A 21,978-nucleotide genomic window follows, 5' to 3' on the forward strand; every position below is an offset into this window, starting at 1 on the left:
TCAAAATGCAAATAGAGGAACTAAACAATGTATATGTAAGATCAAAATGTCGGATGAGCTTCTGTTTTAATTGAAAACAAAGGAGATTTTTTCGCCGATATTAGTTTCAACCAATCACATTCCAGCATCATGACCAAACTTTCCAATTAGCAAAAAAAAAAATAGTTTTTGGGCCGAATAACAGAAAAGACCCAAACGTTCAACCAACGAGAATCGTCTAAAACTGTAACAAGCTCTTCATTTGCGCTGAACAGTTTATGCGAAAAAAAAAACAATAAGCAAAGTCATCAGAGTGCACTGAAAAGTATCTCATTGACCTGGCAGTTCTTCTATAGGCGTTCGCATTAACCGCTCATTAATCTGGACTGGCAAGTTTGGATCACGTATCAGCTCGGTTGAATTATCTACTGATTATGTGATGGGCTATTGTATTCGTGTTTTTTCTTTTTTCTTGTTTTCCACGCAAAATCAGCTACCGCAAATAATTTTAGGAGAAAGTTGAGTGACTCGAAAAACACTTTCAGTCGTGATTCGAAAAACGCTTCTTAGAGTCGAGAAAAACGTGTTGAAATTTTTGACTATTCTTCTAATTTCGAGTGTAAAACAATATATGATAATAATTATGAAAATTACCAACATATGATGTGGGTAATATAGAATACAAATAATGTTGTTGTTTTCCTTGTATCAGGAATGCATCTACCGTTTAGGTGATTTTTTACAACAACCAAATTGGTTATCCGAGCTGTCGCATATAGCTTTAAGAAGACTATTTCGGCATAAATCTTTTCACTTGAAGCAAATTTTCATACAATTTTTGGGGCGTTTTTTGGAAGGTTTTGAATCTTATTTTTTTTTCATTCACTTCATGAATCTTGAACTAATTTAAATTGCCAAAAAGGATATCGTGAAACAATGTTAACAGAAGGATCAATAGGGCGGAGTGAAGATATCACTGGACGTGATATTTAACCTTATATTCGCACCTGGATCGTATCATCTAAAAGGGGCACTTATTTCAAGGCTAGGTTTGTAGCATCTATTGCTAATGTTTCGATGTGTGTGTTGGTTGTTTGTTGTTGTTTGTGCCTACCTTGAGGTCTTCGGCCAGTTTCTTGGCCCTCTCGGCGTGTATCTTCAGCTCCTCATTCTGTCTCTGCACTCTCTTCATCTCCTGCAGTTTCTCATCCAGCTCTGGAAAGAAAGGAAAAGAATTAAGAATCCCATTCATCCATCTTCAACTACTCCATTTTGGATTACACTTTCTAGTTCCTTTTATTCTCTTTATTGCAAGCCAAGTTATCATTTATAACCATCTGTTCAGCTCCGTTCCTCCAATGTTACTCTGCAGGCAGTTAAAGAAATCTGTTCATGGATCAATTTTCTTTCAACTTCTTCGGCACTTTGCATGATTCAGCATTCAAAAAAGAGACTTTAGTTAAACAACACTGACTTGGTTTGTTTCGGTGATTACATAAGTATTTGTTGTACCTCCTACCTGCCTGCACCTCCACTAGTTTGTCTGTGAGTTGCTGGATGTCCTCCTTGGCCTTGTCCAGCTGCTTCTTCAGCCTCTGGTTGCCCCTTCACTCAACAAACAACCCACATTGTATTGACACACATAATAATAAGCAACAAATCGGTCAACTTTCTGTCTGTTTCAAAATCAGTCAAACTTTTAGTCTGTTTGCTGTCTCCTGGAGACTCTACTTGGACTGGAACTCACTTGGCTCTTTCTCTGGCAGTCACTGCATTTTCCACAGCCACAATTATCTCCTTGTTCAGGTCCCCCAGCTTCCCCATGCTACCTACAAAAAAAAGAGAAAAGTTTAAATTTTTTAATTGGTTTTTTGACAAACTTTCTCACTTATTCAGAGGGATCAGAGAAATCGTTAGAGAATTGACATTGATGTATCCTTTAACACAGGATTCATTAATTTTTATATATTAAGAATCGTTTTTAAAGAGATCCGGAAGTTGCTTCCAATGAAAACAAGAGTACGTATATGTATATATAGGTTTTTCTTGGTTCAGGTATTCAGTTTTTCTTGGTTCAGGTATTGGTCGAAATAGAAATAAGATACAAAATTGATATCAAAAATGGCATTTAGAGTTTTTTGAGATATTCAAACAAAAAAGGCGCAAAAAGACAAAAAAAAATCGCTGATAGCCCAGAGGATTAACAATTGCCTGCCAATCAAAATAATGAAATAACAAAATACTGAAAAAATTGCCTCGAGATTTTTCTGTTCCTTACCATCAAAAAGTTGTCAACTTTTTTCAACCTTTTAATTATTTTGAAACGTTGCTAATTAAACTACTGTGTTGGAATCAAAACTATTTGTCTTTCAGTCCAGAACATTTTGATCGAGTTCACGGATAGTCACAAAAAAATGCAAAATTGAGAGTTTAGCATTGAGACTATTCGAAAAGTTCTCAAAAACGAAAGTACAAGTGTAAGATCGGTGATCCTACCACTTTTTTGCCAATTTTAGAGTTCAATTGGGAGTTTACCTTTAGAAATGCATGCAGTGTAGTGAAGGTCAATTAGTAGTACCTAGCTCGGTTTTGAATACGGTAAGTAGTGAAATAAGCAATTGGTCAAGTTGCAAAGTTGACCAAAACAAACAAAGACTAGTCAGGATTCGGAAACGGTACCAAATGTGTAAATCCCCCCATTTGGAAACTACCGGGGCTAGCTTTATGAAACTCCTATGGCGGATACAAGAAATTTTTTGACCCGGGCATGCAAAAATCCAGACCCCTCAGACCCCCCGAGCACAAGTGATAACGATTCCCGGAAGTGTAAATAGCCCTATCAGAACTCGGTAACTAGCAGTTGGAATGAAACCAAAATATAGTATGTTATAGACCTTGTTGGTGGAAGCTTAAGTTTAGAACCCCCGACCCCCTGGACCCCTACTTTCGGTGCTATTCCTCATACAAATAGTCCCCACCCGACTTCCGGAAGTCGTTTCTCAGACCCGACTGAACGCAGGGAGCTAAAATTTTGGGATATCATAGGAAGTGACGAGATACCTCATGTTTAATAATTTGAGCCATATCCGGCGGTTGAACCTGAAGTTATTAGCACTTGGGAAAAGTACCCCTGGAACCGGAAATAGGCAATTTACGCAAAATAATGAGCGAGTGCAAATTGATTTTATGGCGGCAATAGACACTACAACTCATCTTCAGAAAAACTCGTAGTGAGTTAAACCCCTGCGATGACTCCTTCCGGTGTTAATAGCCTTTTTCCCGGGAAAAGTAATAATGGACAAAAAATGGGATAACTTGCGAAGTATTAACGGGATACGAATGAAACCTGGTAGGTCGGACCCCTATGAGATTCTAAACCTGAATGTAGATGATTGAACCGGGTGACCCCGGAGTGACCTCAAAGTGACCTTTGGGGCTATTAGGACTAAAATCGCATGGAAAACCTTAGGATTAACACCGGAAAATGCGTATTCCCCGACTCCAACCCTTGGGAATGAGAATTGGTCACCTTACTAATGTTTGGGAGGATTTCACCTATTGGGAAATGGAGCAGAAGCTGAAAGAGATATAACTTTCAAATTGTTTGATTGAAGTAGTGGAACTAATTATATTGGACTTGGTAAACATTGAGTTCAACTTAGCTTGGCGAGTGCGCTATTATTAGAAATTCAGTCTGACTAAAGAAGAGTAGTCCCAGAGGAAATTGGTACTAATAGAAGCAAAGCATGGGAAGTAGATTTCCTAAATAACATGAATGGACGAGATAATTAATCAACTCCCCGGATATGACTTTTTAGCACAATTTGACCCCTAATAAGCGAATTACGTTCCCCTGATAGCCAGAAGGTCGGGATTCGAATAAAGTAAAGATCAGAATTTTAGATGCTTGGAATGAAGTAGCGACCCATAAAAAGAGTCTTACCCTACCCTCGAGAGGTCGACATATTTTTGGGATGATTAATCAAAAACCTTGGGAGATTGGTTTGTTAAACATAACTCGGATCGGAGGTGAAAATGGACTTGATATTTGCACAACTTACTTAGAGATGCTATAAAGAACTTGGAATTGAAGACTGGTGTCGTCAGAGGAAGAATCAGTTAAGACCTCGCGAAATGGGTACCAAAGTAAATGTCAGGACTTGTAAGGACGACATAACTCTAAGTATAACTGAAACTCAAATAGACAAACATTATATAAAATAACAAATAGCCTACCCTTAGGCCGAACAGAGTGAGCTACTATTAAATTTATTTGGTTCTCATTCAAATATAAAACAATTTGATCTACTAATGAGAGTAGTTGGTTCTCAGTTAGAGTGAGACCATGATAACTATTGGTGAGATTAGTTGGGTTCTCAATAGTTAGAGAGCAGTTGATACTGAGAGAGAGTCTAGCTGGTTCTCCGAGTTAGAGAATCAGGAATTGTGAAGTAAAAAGATCAGTCAAAGTACCTCAAAAGAATAGTGATCCTTTGTGACACTATTAATTTTAGCAGCTCGGACAGTGATTGTGTGGAATTACTGTGGGTAATTCAATAATTAGGATTCTCTAGAGAAGAGAGAATTGTTGGCCGAGTTAGTTGGAGTTCGATTTTCAATTGGGCAATTGTGTTGATTGATCGCGGACCCTTTCCAATGAAGTAGATTACTAGATTATATTCGGACCGCCTAGAGCCTTCTGTTTTTGGACCAATTTATTTCTGAATTTAATTACTACTGGAAATTTTTGCGATGGGCGAACGTGAGCAAGACAGCCTCAAGAGCTGCATAAAAAGGCGACAAGTAACAGAGTACAGTACAGAATAATTTCGACCAACTTAAACTTTCGGGATTGTGGATAGTAGTGACTCTCGGTTCCCCCGCTGAATTCACTGCCAAAGGGACCACTTTGCAGTGCCGTTAAGTTAGAGTGTGTGAACGGACCTAGAGAAGCAATCCCCGAAATCTAAAACAAGCTTACAAATCTTTACTAAACTTTTGTCTTGGGTTCTAAAAAAAACAAAATGCACCTGTTTCAAAAAAATTGCGTGCTTAAGTAAAAGTTGAGTCAGCATATATATCTCAAATAAAGCTAGAGTCGAGATTGAAATGAGGTAAAATCATAATTTTAATTTTGGTTTCTGCAATTCGCAGAGGCTCTATCGAAAGCTATCTGACAGACGAAGGATATTCCGTTTCTCTTATATCCCAACATTCCAGACTGAGTTATTTTGTTGAGCGAAGCTCTTTTTTCGCGAAAAATGGTTCACCGCTTTTTTATTGCTGCTTCTGTGTTTTTTAGATCTTGAGACAAAAATTAGCAGCAGCAGAAAATGTTATCATCTCCCTTCAGAAGAGAATACTTGTTTTGGAAACTTTATCGGGAATGTTTTTGTTCGCAACATTAAATAATTGAGAAACTGACATCAGTTTTTGACATAAACATATTTTAAAACAACTATCTGAGTTGGTGGTTTAGTGGTAAACTATTTGCCTCTTTTGAGAATTTAGCCCACCTGAAATTATTCCATGGATTTGTCACATAAGTACATGTCTAACTCAAAATCATGTGCTAATTTTTTGTCTCCGGGTCTAAAGGCCGCCTACAAGGTTTGATTACAATTGTGCGCTATATTTAGATTTCAAACTTACATTTCAGAAAAACTGTACATGCAAAAACTATTTTTGAGACGGGATTTATCTTCCATGTCCATTTGAGGTTTGTGATGCAACATTTGTCGAAAGTTGACAGATAGTCCTTTTAAAATAATTCTGTCTGTCCAAAACTTAAGATGTGGAGATTTTAGCATGGCCGCCTGTGTTACTTTACTGCTTAGATCCCTTGGTCAGTCACCTTGTGCGAACTCGAGGGCCTCCTCCACAGACTTGGAGATGGAGTCGAAGTCTGTCTCCCCCATCTTGTGCTCTATCTCAGGCTGCTTCTCCTGCTCCTTGAAAAACTAAACAACAACAACAACAATAAATAAATAAACGGTTAAATATTCATAAGAACAAAATATTCATGTCGAGGAGGCCTCTCTCTCTCCAAATAGATGCTTGGAACGCTGAGCATTTAAGTTATCTTCTTACACAAAAAACTTCTGTGATTTTTGGGAGCACTTACAGCACGCAAAAGTTTAAATTGAGTGTTATTAAGCTAATTACAACATTTTGTAAATTTTTCTACAACATTTTAATTTTTTAACCACTAAAAAATTGATCATTCATATATGATAAGTACAACCCCCTACCATAGTAAAACAGTTGACTTCTTCCTTCAAAAATATAATTGTTTTAGTTTTCTTGAGCCAATGTCAGGGTGCTCAAAGTTTAAATCCAGAGCATCAAAATTGATTCGTAAGTTCTGTTCTTTAAATGTAACATTTCATTCAGTTTTAGAGTTTGGGAAGAAGGAAGGCAACTTACCACATCCAGTTGTTCTAGAATGTTCAGTCTCTGTTCACATGCGGAAGTAAAGCCGACGATGAAGACAGAGACATCGCGCATGTACTGAAAAAGGTATTCATTATTGTCTAAATTAAATCAGCATCTAAATCAGCATCTATTTCTGTACTTGTTAGGGAAAAACCGAGAGTTAGGTTTACCTAGAAAAAATACTTTGATTCAAAAGTTCAAAAATCAAATTGCCTCATCAAATTGACCAAGAGTGTTCATAGAATGAGGTGTGGATAATTCCGTTATGTAAAAACGTCAGTTATGAAAAAATCCGACCAAATCTACAAAATAAGAGTACGTTTAGTCAGGCGGTGTCAGGATTCAATTTTATGTCTCTAATTGGTAGTATGTTAACCACTAGCCGACTAATAACCGCTTCCCAGCCCCAATACCATAAGATTGTTAACAATACCCCAATTGCATAAGAGGTGGAAATTAGTTCAAGATATAAAATTTGAAGGGGTGGAAACTTTTATCTAAAATGCCATATTGCTTCGATTAGGAAGGAACAATTTATTGGGATGGTTGACCTTGCGTTTCTTGACGGCGTCCGTGGCCACCTCCATCAGCTCCTGCATGTCCTTCACGAACTGGGCCCCTCCCATCTCCTCTGCCCCTGCTGCCTCGTAGTTGCCCAGTGTCGTCTCCACCCTCCCGTTGATCTCGTCCAGCTTGTCCTGGATCATCCGGTTGCGTCTCGCCACCTTCCGCTGCTCGATGTCTACCACAAAACACAAACAATTTTACTCGGATGAAATGCACGTAGCACAGAATAACGTTACCACGACGTGATTTCTGCAAAAAGAAAAAATTTGAAAAACAAATGTCAACTTAGTTTTTCGAAAATTAGGCTCAGCTTAAACTATGCAGTAAAACCGAATGGTAATTCCTTCTTTCTCATTAAATCTGTGAAACAGTTTTTCTTGTCTTTGAGTCCAGTTTTTTTGGAATTAGAAGTGTGATTGTATATAGTATAAATCGATGCAATCTGATTTTTCGGGAAAAATTATCATAAGCCAATTTCGTCAAGTGTTCATTACAAAAATAATGATCAACACTAATTACGGTTCGATAGTGGTAATAGTCAGAAGATAGATAGTCAAAAACATTAAATTCTTTCTTTGCTTCAAAAATATGCTTGGTCACTCGAAGAGGACAACAAACAAATATGAAGCCTTCTGAAAATATTTTTTCTTTAAAAAAACTCTCAAGATCAAAGAATCAAGAAATTACACGACTGTTGTAACTTTTTACTTTCTGATAGCTTCATTTAATCTAGCAATTTTTCGCTGTCAACTTTGGCGGAAAAACCGCTGATATTTAGAAGCAGCTTTGACAAGCACACTTATCGAATGCAGTGTAAAATGAGCAAGACTTCTTGTATCAGGGCGAAGAGTTGAATGTTCTGACTGTATTCAAATTTAAGTTTGGAGCAGTTTAAATTAAAATAGTTGATTAAATTTTCACAAAAATGAAATAATTTCAATTTTTTTTGAAGTTTTTTAAGAACCATCCGCCCAAACGATATGTAAAAAAAACAAAGTGATTTGTTTTGCATATATCGAATATTCAATAGACCAAAAAGAATGCGTCAGTTCAATTTGGAAAGATTTTTAAGACAGAAAATTAACACAAAATTCATCGCGCAATGTCCCAACTTGGCCAAACTGGCATTATTTTAACCCCCATAACTTAACGATTAATCACAGGTGAAGTATCTTATAAATTTGAGCTCAAGGCAACAATATTTTTCCAGTGATGTAAAAAAATTCGGCAAAAAAATGCTAGTTAAAAAGTCAAATTTGTCCGAAGAAAAAATCCACCCTGAGCACAAGTAGTCCGTCACTTTTTTGAAAGCTTGAAAAATAAAACGCGATATATAAAAAGCGCACTTGATTTACTTCAGAACAAGGAAAATACTAAAAAAAAGGTTGCATGAGGAATAATTTTTTTTATATTTTGAGTTTAAGGAGCCGATATATTCCTTGCGGTATTTAAATGTTTTATTGAAAACAATCACCAAAGCTGTTCCGAAAAAAACCTCTTCATGCAAGTAAGTTCTTTCTTCTCTTCAAAGCCGAGAAAAAATGACATGAATCCGAAGTTAATTTTTTTCTTTGATTTCTAGTGAACAAAGATAAGATTTAGGATAGAACCTTTCATTCGATATCCGCTAAGTCAATAACAATTTTGATATCACCTAAGTCAAAAACATAAAAAATGTCAAAATTTGTCTAAAGAAAAAATCCACCACGAGCACAAATAGTCCCTCAATTTCTTTGAAAGTTTGAACAATAAAACGTATTAGATAAAAAGCGCGCTCAAATTACCTAAGAAAAAGGCCAAACTTGCTATTTTCAAACCCCCACAAAAATACTAATAAAGAATGCATGTGAAAATTTTTTTTTATATTTTGAGTTTAACGAATCAATATATTCCTTGTGGTATTTAAATGTTTTATTGAAGACTATCACCGAAGTTGTTCCGAAAAAACTCTAAACTCTTCAAGCAAGTAAGTTTTTTCTTCTTTTCGAAACCGAGAATAAATGACATGAAACCGAAGATAATTTTTCCACTGATTTCTAGTGAACAAGGCTAGGACTTAGGTTAGGATGTTTCGATATCAGCTTTCGTTCGATATCAGTCAAAAACATTTTTATAAAAATTTCGCTTTTATTTCCTTAACCCCCACAATCAGATTTCAAATCAAATTTTTTTCTAAAGTTATCTATGTTTTGAAAAGGTCATTTTGAATTTCTGGTAGTATGTTTTCACAAAAATATTTTTTTGCTGGAGGTGGTTTGTCTCCAGACTAATTTTGGGATTTAAAAAACAGTTTTCAACGGAAGCTTATTAAGCAAAATTCAAACGTTAAGTCAGTTCAACAGCTAAAAAAATACAGGGTGTTTCAAATAAACTGTAATGTTATAAAAGCTTCTCATTTCATAACTGTTGATCAGTTCGACTTCAAATTCGGTGATATTATGTAGAACAGGCGGAGATTTGATAAAACTCAAAAACTGCGTTGATGAATTGAACTCGATAGTGAATACCCGCGATTTTCCAACTATTTCACGCTTCCACGCAACAAAAAATTTTTTAAACTATTTGTTCATACGTAAATGAAAACAACGAAATGGTTTTCACAGTAAACGAAGAAAAACGGATCATTTGTTTGTTTGCAATTTATGAATCCCCAACTGAAGTTCGGAGAAGATATATCAATGAATATTACATTGCCCCACGCGTTGCATCAACACTTCAACTTACGCAGTTTATCAGAGTGTGGAAACGGTTCCAAGAAAGAGGCGGGTTATCGAAATTTCAAGGGCAGGATCGAAAAGGAACGGGGTTACCAGGAACCGATGAAGCGAATGCCAGTATTATAAGACACTTTGATTTTCATCCTAAAGATTCAATAACTAAAGCAGCAGCTGATTTGGGGTTGAGCCGCACCACAACTTGGAGAGTCGCGAGAGCTGCCAAAATGAAGCCCTACAAAGTGCTCAAAACACACCAAATTAAAGAGACGAACTTCGGCTTGAGACTTACTTTTGGTGTCTGGTGCTTGAGCAAGATTGAAACAGCGGCAGATTTCACATCACGGGTGATTTTCTCAGACGAAAAGTGGTGGGTGCTCGACAGCTCTCCAAATTCTCAAAACGATAGGAGATGGAGTTTAGTTAACCCCAGAGAATACGCAAAAAGAAAGTGCACCAGGGCAAAAAGAAAGTGATGTGCTGGATGGGTTTCCTTCAAGGAGCTGTTCTTGGCCCGTTTTGGTTCGTAGACGAACAGCAACGACCAATAACACTGAACCAGTTTTCGTATCTGAACATGCTGGAACACGACCTCTGGCCAGTCCTTCGAGAACGACGAAACTTGAGGCGCATATGGTTTATGCAAGACGGAGCCACATGTCACTGCACGGGACGCGTACTCAGTTGGCTTGGGACAAAGTTCAACGACAGAATTATAAGTAGACGAACCCCTATACCCTGGCCACCTCAGAGTCCGGACCTGAATCCCCTGGATTTTTGGCTGTGGGGTCATCTGGGGAAAATTGTTCATGGTGCGAATCCACGAAGTATTGACGAACTCATGCAAACTGTAGAAGATGCCCGAAATACAATAACGCCCGATAATATCGAAGAGTCATTGAGAAATTTGAGGAAAAGATTACAAAGCTGTGTTGCTCAAAACGGCGGACACTTTCAGCATCTTTTATAAAACAATTTTATCAGATATTCAAATCTCCGCCACTTATCTATCTTGTGCAGAAAAAATTGTGTATTTATCTCTTCTCAAAAAAAAGTTATAGCGTTTTATAAAATTACAGTTTATTTGAAACACCCTGTATTTCCATATGATCTTTTTGTTACAACTGTGGTAGCTAGAAAATTGTCAATTGAGCCAATTGGATCAAATTTGTATGCACTTTCGGAAAAGCTATCGATTTACTTTAAAGCGCAATTACCTGTTATATGATGCAGCAAGTTATTCGGCGCTCAAAAGTATTTTACGAGGAGCCATAGTTTGCTTAACTTATAGCAAGAGAATACACGCTTAAGCTTAACGTACTCAAAATGTTTTCAGATTATTTAATATGGTCGAAAACTTCGCTGAACATGCTTGCAGAAATAAAAAAAAATTATGAAGAGCTTATTATTGCCTTGAATACATCGATGCTAGTCAAGAATAAGTTTATCAAACTCAAATTACCAGGAAAAGAAATCGTTCTAGTTGGTGTCAGTTGCTTAACAGCAGAAAAAAGACCAGTCCGATTTTTGATCTGAAAGACAGTTATCTGTGGTCTCCGTGTTTTTTGTGTTAATCACACTATCACACTACTCTCGCGAATTAAACATGGACAACATAATTGTTACAATGAAAAACATGTGCTGCGTTCAATCAGAAAAAAGTTTGCCAGTGGTATGATCTTCGTTAACTAATGGGAGTTTTTCTCTGCTTTTCTTGCATAAAACACTGATTACTTCAGGGCAAATTATTAAAAACAATCAAAACAACTTAGAAGATTTTGTTAAACATCGCTGTCATCTAAACACGTTGCCGGTCCGCTTTTTGAATACAACTTTGCACCGAATATCAAAAAAAAAGTTAGATCAACTAAATTGCCTAATTTAGATAACTTGCAAAAATTGTTTTTTGAGTTTTTCTCCACGATCAAATGTTCATAAGTTTCTTCGATGAAAAGCTTACGCAATAAAAACCTCATTCGCAAGCTTTGCATCAATCGTGCCACATGAAAACGCAACGTAACACGTGTTAGTTGCCTGCTATTTTCGGCCAGAACAGCCTCGGCAATCCGTTTGTTTTCTAAGTCTATACGGTTTCTATTTCCTGGTTCCTATCCTTTAAAGTTAATTTTCGGCAAAATTCTGAGAGTGAGTGGGTTCCAATAATAATTTTTATGTAAGATAGATTTATTAAAAAAAGGTGTACCTGTTTTTATATAATCTTCCGGAGTTATGTTTTTTTTCTACTCACGTTTTTTTTTAAAAAAAATGTGAGTAGAAAAAATGCGAGTTATGTTTTTTTCTACTATATTTTTTGCATTATACTTTGTGCGCCCAAAAATTGAGGAGTAGGGGGAGGGATAATGGTACCTTCTAACAAGGCGTCCGCCTCCGATCGGAACTTATTGTCGACTTCTTCCGCTTCATCGAGTGTCGTCTCCAGCTCCTGTTCATCCGGCACTTCGGCCACTAACTCCAGTCTGGCCGTCTTCTTCTTCCTCCTCTCCCTCGACTGACTCCGGTCTCGCTCCGAGGGGGGTCCCAGCTCCAGTCCATTCTTACCCCGTGGCTTCACTTCCGATAACTTCGCTGACTGTTTGGGGGGCATTTTGGGGCGAGTAGTGACATAAAAGTTTCAGCAGTGTTTCAATTAGGAAAATAAAAAATTTAGAATACTCTCAAAAAGATTCTGAAGGCAATCTCAATAATTTACAAAAAAAATTATGATAGCTGTAAGAAAAATATCAGAAAGTGCTGGACAATTCATTTACAAAGCGTTCAGTTGAAAAAATCACAATCATTTGCTGTTGGTAATACCAAAATAGTCATATGTAAAATTACACGGCAGAATATTGCAGTTTTGATGCTTTACGTTTATGGCATTGAATTGAAAAACGCACGTTCAAATTATAGGCATCGTTTTTCTTCAAAAATAAATAAGCAATGCTGAACAAATAGGCAGTTGAGATACTTTGATGTTCCAGGTGCAATTATTATATATTGGAAGTACGTTCAATTATCCGCATAACAGGCGGAAACCCAGACTTAGAAGCCAATTTTTTGGAAATACAGCCTAAAAAACACATTTTTGTTCAAATTTGAATTGTGTCGAGGCAGGAAAAGTGCAGGAATCAAATGAAAAGAAATCAACCAACACAATTAAATGGAATCCAGGGCAAAAACTATTGTCTAACATGTAGTGGTGAATGTAAATATAGAAGCCAATCGATGATTTTCTCGAGGAAGCAGACATTCAAATCTTTATGACAAGTATTCTGCTTTTTTTTAAGTCGACCAAAATGATTTTCCGAGCTCATCCAAATCTCGATAAAGACCCTTATTTTGATCAAATTATGTGCGCTGCAGGCAAGCATTATAAAACAGGCAGAAAAGACTTTTTCAGGCACTTTGTGGAAAGTTTTATCCACAAACTGTTCTCTTTTTTGCGGCGAGCGCCCTCTCAAAATTAGCGTATATTGGCGCCCAAATACTCATTTCAAGCAAAAAGGGTTAGCAAAAAGGGCCAGCAAAAATGGATGTCTCAAAACAGTTCCAAAGGGGAACACATCGGGTAGTCAGGATGTCGAAGCCGCTACTGTCCAAAACAGGATAAAAATTCCAAATTTGTTCAGCTCTGCAATACTGTAATCCATCCGGTTTTATATATTATATATCTATTCATTCTCATATCTGTAAAAAGATATCAAAAGCTATTTGATGTAGTGAATTAATTTTCTGATCATTGAAAACCCGTGTTTTAGTTTTTTTTCTGTTTGTTTTCCACGCAAAACCAGGTACCACAAATAGTCATCGGGTTGGGTTGAGTTATAGATCATAGTAAAGCAGTTTCAGCCGTGATTTGAACCATTTTTAAAAATTTCAAAAAAAATTCACAGTGTCGAGAAAAAACGGTTTAAAATTTTTGATTTTTCGTCCTAATTCGACCGAACAAAGCACGCAAATAAAGCGCGCAAAACTTACAGAACTTAATTGAATCGTAAATACGTATTTTTACTCAAATAACGTTTTTTTTTTTTGAATATTTGAGGGCCTTTTGTAATCAAAAACTTACAAAATTCAAAAAACTGTAAGCCCAAAAAAAAATTGAAAAAAATTTTGAGTTTTTTGAAAATTTTTTGTTTTTCTAGTCGTTTTCTCACAAGAAGTGTTCTTCAGTTTGCTTAGCTTACTACGAATGTACAATGCCCAATATATAGTTTTTTGTTCAGTTTTTTTTTATCACACCACGCCGAAAAAACACGACACTAAAATCAAAAAACTTTTTTGTTGTATTTGTAAGACTATTAACGGGACAATCTGTGCTACTTGCACAGTAACCGGCTATCCTTGTTTGTGTTAGGGCAATTTTATTAGATTATCTTGGCGGCACCTGTGAACATGCAGTCGATGCATGTCTAACGTGTGTTCGTTGTCGACTATTTAAATCTTGAACACTAGACCTTTGTACACCTCTGTCGTAATTTAGATGAAGCATAGAAGCGTAGGGTTTTGTTTTCTTAACCAGATAACTAGAATTTAGATAGAAAATAGCGTGATCTGCAAGTATCGACCAGAAAAATTGTTTAACTATACTGCCGTGTTGGCACGGTCACACAATGGAACCACCAGTGAGGTGGGCAAAACGGATTGCTGGATTACAAAAGGCGATATTCGCGAAGGACAACATCGACTCATGATCATTATTGCAAAATCGATCTACACACACAAATCACCAGAGCCAATGCTCGAGGAAACAAACACAAAAAAAACCGAGACAGAGAATACAGTATTCAAGAAAAACGTATCAGATGCTAGAACGAATACCAAAAAGTGCATAGCAGGGGTGAGCCATGCCGAATGACACCGTGGGATGATGAGGACACCGTAGAGGACAAAAAGCTCAAAGGCCGTTCCGGCAAAGAAAACCAAATTTTGATATCCAATCAATATCTATGAGGGACCTGTGGAACGAACTCGAGGACGTACCTGTCACAAAAAAAATGCTTGCCTTCGAACGATACAAATTTGTTTGCAGAGTCCAAAAAAATGAATCTTGCGGAAATGGTTGAGCTAGCAGCCAAAGCCGACTGTGAAGACAAAAAGGATGAATAAGTGGGTGACAAGCTTACAGCACTTGAGCTGATCAAGAAAATTTCGGAGGAACTCTTAATTGAAATACGAACACGCAAAGAAGTGTACGTCAATGCCATTAGATATAGAACATAATCGAACGTTGAAAAACGACAAGCACGGACATTCTAGTGCATCGGGGAGCCAAATTACAAAAAAAAAGAGTTTGTTGGATTTTTAACCAACGGAAAACTTTTCCATCATTTGGAAGAGGCAGGGGAAGCAGACAAAATGGTAGTTTTCTGAACGGAAATCAACAACAACACGGGCAAAAAGGAGCACCGAAATATACTAACCAGGAGCAAAGCAAACAATTTTTTTTATAAATGTAACAACAGATTACCGGCAAGACTCCTCCAATTATGCCCAGCAAAGGACAAAATATGTTCCAAATGTGAAAGAAGAGGCCACTTCCTAAAAACATGCAGGTCACCAAAAGTCAATTATGTTAAAGATCGAGACGAAACAGACGCGGACATGCTCAAGGGAAAAATTAAGACAACATGGACCCGGTATGCAGAGTTCACCGCGTCAAACCGTTGAGAAACACCACAACCAGATAACTTTACAGTATTGGCTAATAATGAGGTATTCCAAACCAAAAACGCTGGATCGTTTGGCAAAGAAGATTTGAACGGACACCTAGAGAAACTGATAATCAACGGCGAGGCCATAATAGCAATAGCTGATTCAGGCAGTCCAATGAGCTTTTTAAATGAACATTTGGCAGAAACTTTCAAACAAACGTTGAAATGTACCATCTGGAAACGTATCCACAACGAAAATGCGGACCATAACTTCGCGTTTTACGACGGATTGTACATCGTATCACTAGGTAGACTGAGAATATCAGTGGGAGGTTGGACAGTACAGTCAGCGCCATTTTTTGTAGTGGTTGGTTACAGAGCCAGCATCGTAAGCAGAAACATCCTTTCTAAATTTGGGATTATACTACGCCAAGATAAACTGAAACATCATTTGTTTCTGAATCTCGACTCATAAGACAAATCGGACCTCACCGTAGCGAATCGGTTTAAAGACAGCTATAGATGATTATGCACCAGATAATTTAAATAAAAAACCACATGGTAAAAACCGAGTTCACCAAAAACTGCAGAGCGACACAACAGAAGGGCAGAGGAGTACCCATACATTTGCAGGAGCAAGTGGAACAGGAAATCATTCAAGTATTAGATCAGGACCACGTAAAGAAACTCGAATATTGCAGTGACAAGAAATTCGTTAGCCGTATAGTAAAAACTGTCAGAAGATCCAGTCAAACAAACTGGCGTTGGATTTAATACAAATTAAAAATTGAAAACCAAATGGCAAACATGGTCTATTAAACGACAAGGTAGCCTAAGAGACTGAAGCACCAGGACCGGGGAAATTTTCGTCACGACACATGATCTGAGATATGCAAACGCAGAGATCCAATTAGAAGATAAAACTAAAGAGCATTGCATTTTCAGTCTGGTGGGAGGCAAAACCACGGGCAAATACCAGTTTCAAACAACAGTTTACGAGCTGACAAACATGCCAGCACAATTTCAAAAAGCAATTGACCTCACTGTTACGAAATGCAAAATGATATTTACATTTCTAGATGATAATGTCAACGTCACAAAAGGGGTGTGCTATGCAAATAATCGACCTGCACACACAGTTCACCAGAGCCAATGCTCGAGAAATTTCTAGATAAGAAAACAAACTAAAAAAACGAGACAGAGAAAACAATAATCAAGAGAAACGTATCATATGGGAAAACGAATGCCAAAAACTGAATAGCAGGGGTGTGCTATGCCGAACAACAACATGGGATGAAGGGGAAACCGAAGAGCACAAGACGCTCAAAGACAATTCCGACAAGGAAAACAGAGTATTGATATCCAATCAGTATCTACGAGGGAACTGTAGGATGAATTCAAAGATTTTCTGGTCCCAGAAAAAAATTTGGCTTCGAACAATATAAATCTGTTTGCAGAATCCAACAAATTTAATCTTGCGTAAATGGTTGCGCTAGCATCCAAAGACGACTGTGAAGACAAAGAGCATAAATGTGTGAGGGAAATGTTTACAACACATGTGCTGAGCCAGAAAACTTCGGAGAAACTTTTAATTGAAACATGAACAGTCAAAAACACAAAGAAAAAATTTTCGACAAAATAGCCCAAGAAACTTTTTCTTCACAATGTTTGATTTGTGATATGCAGACGCACAGATCTAATTATAAGGTAAAAGTAAAGAACAACGCAGTTTTGGCCTGGTGGGAGGCAAAACCACGGGCACATACCAGTTTCAAACAAGATTTAATGGGCTGACAAACATGCCAGCACAACTTCAAAAAGCAATGTACCTCACTCTAAGGAACTGCAAAATGACATTAGTTTTTCTAGATGATAACGGCATCGTCGTAAAAGGAAAGAAAACTGAACCCCATGCAGCGCATAAAACCGTTTTAGATAGACTCGATACAGAACACTTGGTCATATCTTGACCTAAATGCAGTTTCATTGACCGCTTTAGTGAGACCCCACCTGAAAAACAGTGAGAAATAACTCTAACTGGCACCCGAATCATGAGATTACAATCCAAAAGGTGTTAAAACTCATAGCACATTTTACAGAAAACCGGCTCATCAATCAAAATTTAGAAACTTGAACTGTGTTCAATACGTCCAAGCTTGAACTAAGCACGGCTTTAGAATAATATTCGTTCGAGAATGGGTACCGATATCACGCAAAGGAAAGCACTCATCAAATCAATTAGAAAAATTAGGGGTAGTTTGTGCGGGGAAGCACTTTAAGTACTATCTCGATGGTAAAGCTTTTAGAGTTTTTGCAGGCCATCAGAGACTGCTGAGCACATTGAACGCGTCAAAGAAACCAAAGACTGTATAAATCAGGATATCCAGATTGATTGATAGGTTTTTTCCCTTCAACTCCGATATCAAATATTTGGCAGGATCAAAAATGGGATGAAGTGACTCTTTACTAAGAAACCCAGTCAGTCCAGCGCTACCAGCAAGCAATTATGAGTGAGAATTTGGGGTTGATAAGATCAAAGCGTTCATCTAAAAACTAGAAAATCTGTACAATACCGCGCTCAACGAATATGCCAATAGGAAACGATCACTAAAAAGTTTGATTGACAAGCGACAAGAGGCTACACACACTTTGATTCCGTCCTAAACGCAACTCGCAACCAGCTGCCTGTTAATCTGAACAAAACTAAACATCAAACAGTTAACAATCTGAAACATTATATTTGCCTCCAAATCATGCAAAATGAAAAAAGTTGAAAACCCAGGAGAAGATGGATACCTCAGCACGAGAGGAAACATTAACCTAAATGGAAGAACCGCCAGTCGGTATAAAACAACTAGGGACCTCAACGCAAGAAAACCCAATCAAAAAATGCGCGAGAATTAGCAGGCATACTAGACTCAGAGTACGAGAGGAATCTAGAAAGATTGAGACGAAAAAGAACAGAGAGACGCAAAAGAAAAAAAAAAAAAAAAGAGAGAGAGAGAGAGAGAGAGAGAGACATATAACGTGAAAAGCGAAGGAAACATTGCTGAGATCACAGCGTTCAAAAACCAATAACGAATACCCGACATACTTCAAGTCGAGAAACACCTGCGTGGTAAAAACACGAGCGGAAAAAAAAACAATCGCAGACGTGACTTTTACCTGAAAAAAGAGTGAGAAAACAATCCAAGAAGGAGGACTAAAACCTCGAAAACTGTAAAAAAAAACCAAGCCCCAACAAAAACAAGTACAAGAAAAAACTCTTTGACCTCGGAGAAGGTAACAAACCTTCGAAACCGAAAAAACCGAGATAACTACTATCCCCAGCCGAATCGAGATTCCAAAATAGTGGTGCCCAAAAGGCCCCAATACACCAGAAACCGAAACCGCAGAAACCGAAATACTACAGCAGAAACGTCCATCAACCTTATGCAGAGATACATCATGAATGTTTGGGTCCCCAGAATCATTAGATGTGACCAGGTGCAAATTTTTAGAGACAAAAATGCAATTTGTTTTGCAAAGTTAATAACATCAATTTTTTTTGCACCAGTTGATGATCACATTGCTAAAGGTTTAGTAGAAAGCCTTTTTTCAAAACTCAAAACCAGGTTAGTCGAAATGAAAATTCATCCAAAAAAACACACCATACGAATTAGCATCAGAGTTAGCAGAGCTCACTAAACATTTGATAATCAAATCCGGCGAGTGGCACAAAAATTTCAGTTTTTGAAAAGCATATGCGATGGAGACCAAACACATTATTATCAAACTTGACTACCACTAGTATTTAAAACAATTTAAGTTGAGTTAACATAACATTATCTACTGGTTCAGATAAAAAAGAATATAGAAAAACCGCGGCTAAAATTGGACCAGTTATATGACATAAGCGTAGATCCAATTTTGAAGTCGTCATCAAGCGCAGGGCGCTGAGGGACAATCAGCGACAAATCATTAATCAAGATAGCAACAGGGCTGATAACCAATGTTGGAAAGTAAGGCAGTCGTTTCATTATTAAGGAGAAATTTAAGTGAGTAGAGAAAACTCCTGAAAAAATTTACGGGATTTAATTGGCCAGATAGCCAGGTAGAAAAGCCCAAAAAGTGAAAAATCCGAGCTAATATCTACAAACATATCAAACTCAAGAAGCGAAAAGACTAGCATACATCCCATATACCGCTTGGATCCTAACATTTGGTAAAAAAACCGAGACTACTGAGAAACAGCGGACTCGCTCACACCCTAACCCGAAAATAGAAGGTAACTGCAGGCCAACTCAGTTATGCACTTCAAGCATAAAAGTCAGCCAGACATGTAAAAAACTATCGGTTTTTGGACATTGAAAATCCTTCAGCCCATCCTTTTTTTATGGAAAACAGGGAGAGTAACTACAAAAGGTGAAGCAAACCATTATCGAGGATATTCAGCAGGACCAAGGGACAAAAGAGCCAAACAACAAAACCGGCTGGAGCATGGCACCAGCAAAAAACAACCCAAAATCAATGGTGAGAGGCAGCATGGAAAAGAAACAGATCGAATCCCTAAACTCAGAAGCTATCCACTAAATTCGTAAACCCTGATCCGATCTTGAACCCAAAGAACGGGAAAAGGAGACCAACACCACAATCACCACCCATCCAAGAAGCATAGTTACACAAGGAATTAAATGGACAAAACAGGAGGGCCGCGCGGATCACGCGGTCGTGAAGGAGTGTCTGGAAATCTTACAAACATTGGGATCAAAAACAGCAGCAGGCCAAACAGACGACATATAGGTAGTCAAATTAAGGTAGTCATATTGGAAAAACAACATGAAAAAACAAAAACATCGCAAAGCAGAGAAAATTTTAAAACGAAGACGACAATGTAAAATAGAAGGACGAAACGACAATAAAAGAGAACAAGAGAAGAAGAAATGAGGGAAACGGGAGTATAATAACATGATGAAAACAGTTGAAAACTTACTTTTATTTTTGAAGTTTTCAGTGACGTCTCATCCATCTGGATTCATGTGTTATACGTCTATTTTTTATCATATCTGTAAACAGACATTCTAAGCTAGATGATATACCAAAATTTTCGAGTTCGGCCTTGAAGGTCAAGTGTATTAGGTGACCTTCACGGCACCTGCGATCTTACAATTAGTGCATGTCTAACGCGTGTTCCTTGTCGACAATTTGTACCTTGAACAGTAGACCTTGATACACCTCTGTCTTTATATAGATTAGGAATAGAAGCGGAGGACTCCTCTTACTAAGTATAATTACATTACACTTAATTATTGATCTTGTACCCATGTAAGTGGTACTCATTTATGATCAAACAACCCAAGAATATTTTAATCGGGATCAACGTAACCATAATTCGCAAGTTTCAGGGCAAGTATCAGGGAATAGTTTCACCATAACGGGTAAAATTCAATGGCTTCAAACCTGGATATATAGAATAGGCAAACTTTTAAAAAGGATTCGCTACGTTAGACTTTACAATTAGATAAAAAAGGTCAATGTGAGATTTGAAATCAACAGAAAATTCTGTTTACGATCTTTGAAAATACTTTGACAAAAAAAATAATTTAAAATTCAAAATATGAAACTGAAAATCTAAATAAGAAACTAAATAGACATCTACATCAAACAAACAACTGTTTTCCACAACTTGAGGTTGTGACAACTCAGCCGAGAATGAATACCAAATACGCAGGAACATAACTGATAAAGGAATGAGTTGATAAATAATTGACATTGTCGACTGCAAAGTATAGACTAAATGTATACCCTACGCGCCAATTTTTAGGACAAATTTGTAATTATGCAAACTACAATTATAAATTTCACATCAAAATCAAAATATCAGTTTGTGGATATACCATTTTCTCAATTGGTGATTTTTTTCATTTTTTACAGATTGTCTTTTTAACTAGACCTTCAAACGCCTCAATTGAATCACATATTTGCTCTCACAAAACCTCAATTGTTTTCTGGCCTTTAGTGAGGATATTTGCGAGGACGTCGATACATCCGACTGGTTGTCATCTATTGGTAAGTTAGTCACCCTCTTTTCTTGTCTGCGTCTCACACGATTTCTGGCTGCTATATGCTTGCAGCCTGCCTAACCCGATTCCTGATGCCGTCTCATGATACCCCGTACAGTTATTTCCTTCTGTCGGACGGCAAACACTCAGACTCGCAATAACAATCAAAGGTGCTGCCTCGAGATTTCTCTTCTGCAGGACCTGTTGCGAGACTCCGCCACAACCGGGTATGATTTCTGATAGATGACATAATTGTCTGACATCTCAGTGTCTTAATCCTGGAGGACATCTGGCTGAATGACACGTTCATTTGTGACAAAATCTTTATACTTAACAAGAAGGTATCATCCTTCGTGGAGGTTTCCTCCTCTGAATGCAACTGATCGGAGGACCATTCTATTAGGCAACACATCACAGTAAAATTTTTCTTCATCTAGCTCTTTGTTCAACTCAGCTATTGGAGCATTTATGCTGACCACTCTGGTGGCATTATTCACCGTCAAGTTGACATTCCAATGCATTTTTTCTTACAGCGCACTCAACAGGTCCTTACTACTCATTGCCTTGGTAAAGCAATCAGCAATCATT

At 37.5% G+C, this 21,978-nt stretch overlaps 2 protein-coding genes across 9 annotated transcripts in view; one reads left to right on the plus strand and one right to left on the minus strand.

Annotated features, from left to right (window-relative positions):
- The window catches only part of LOC134850911 (cingulin-like), a 78,985-nt gene extending 66,407 nt beyond the window's left edge, over nucleotides 1-12,578 (minus strand). For 4 of the 8 annotated variants that reach the window (XM_063866708.1, XM_063866707.1, XM_063866706.1 and 1 more), the window contains exons 1-7: nucleotides 12,063-12,578; nucleotides 6,966-7,156; nucleotides 6,406-6,489; nucleotides 5,834-5,939; nucleotides 1,727-1,808; nucleotides 1,499-1,584; nucleotides 1,094-1,194 (exon numbers count right to left, since the gene is read on the minus strand). In XM_063866708.1, coding sequence (XP_063722778.1) covers nucleotides 1,094-1,194; nucleotides 1,499-1,584; nucleotides 1,727-1,808; nucleotides 5,834-5,939; nucleotides 6,406-6,489; nucleotides 6,966-7,156; nucleotides 12,063-12,300 — 888 coding nt within the window. In that variant the 5' untranslated portion in view covers nucleotides 12,301-12,578. The remainder of the gene's footprint in view (nucleotides 1-1,093; nucleotides 1,195-1,498; nucleotides 1,585-1,726; nucleotides 1,809-5,833; nucleotides 5,940-6,405; nucleotides 6,490-6,965; nucleotides 7,157-12,062) is intronic. The other 4 variants (XM_063866705.1, XM_063866710.1, XM_063866709.1 and 1 more) reach the window with 2 other exon arrangements.
- LOC134851326 (potassium voltage-gated channel subfamily H member 7-like) overlaps nucleotides 1-21,978 on the plus strand; it is a 415,470-nt gene that overhangs the window by 102,128 nt on the left and 291,364 nt on the right. The window lies entirely within an intron of this gene.

This window comes from Symsagittifera roscoffensis, chromosome 7, assembly GCF_963678635.1.
Source record: "Symsagittifera roscoffensis chromosome 7, txSymRosc1.1, whole genome shotgun sequence".
Lineage (NCBI taxonomy): Eukaryota > Metazoa > Xenacoelomorpha > Acoela > Convolutidae > Symsagittifera > Symsagittifera roscoffensis.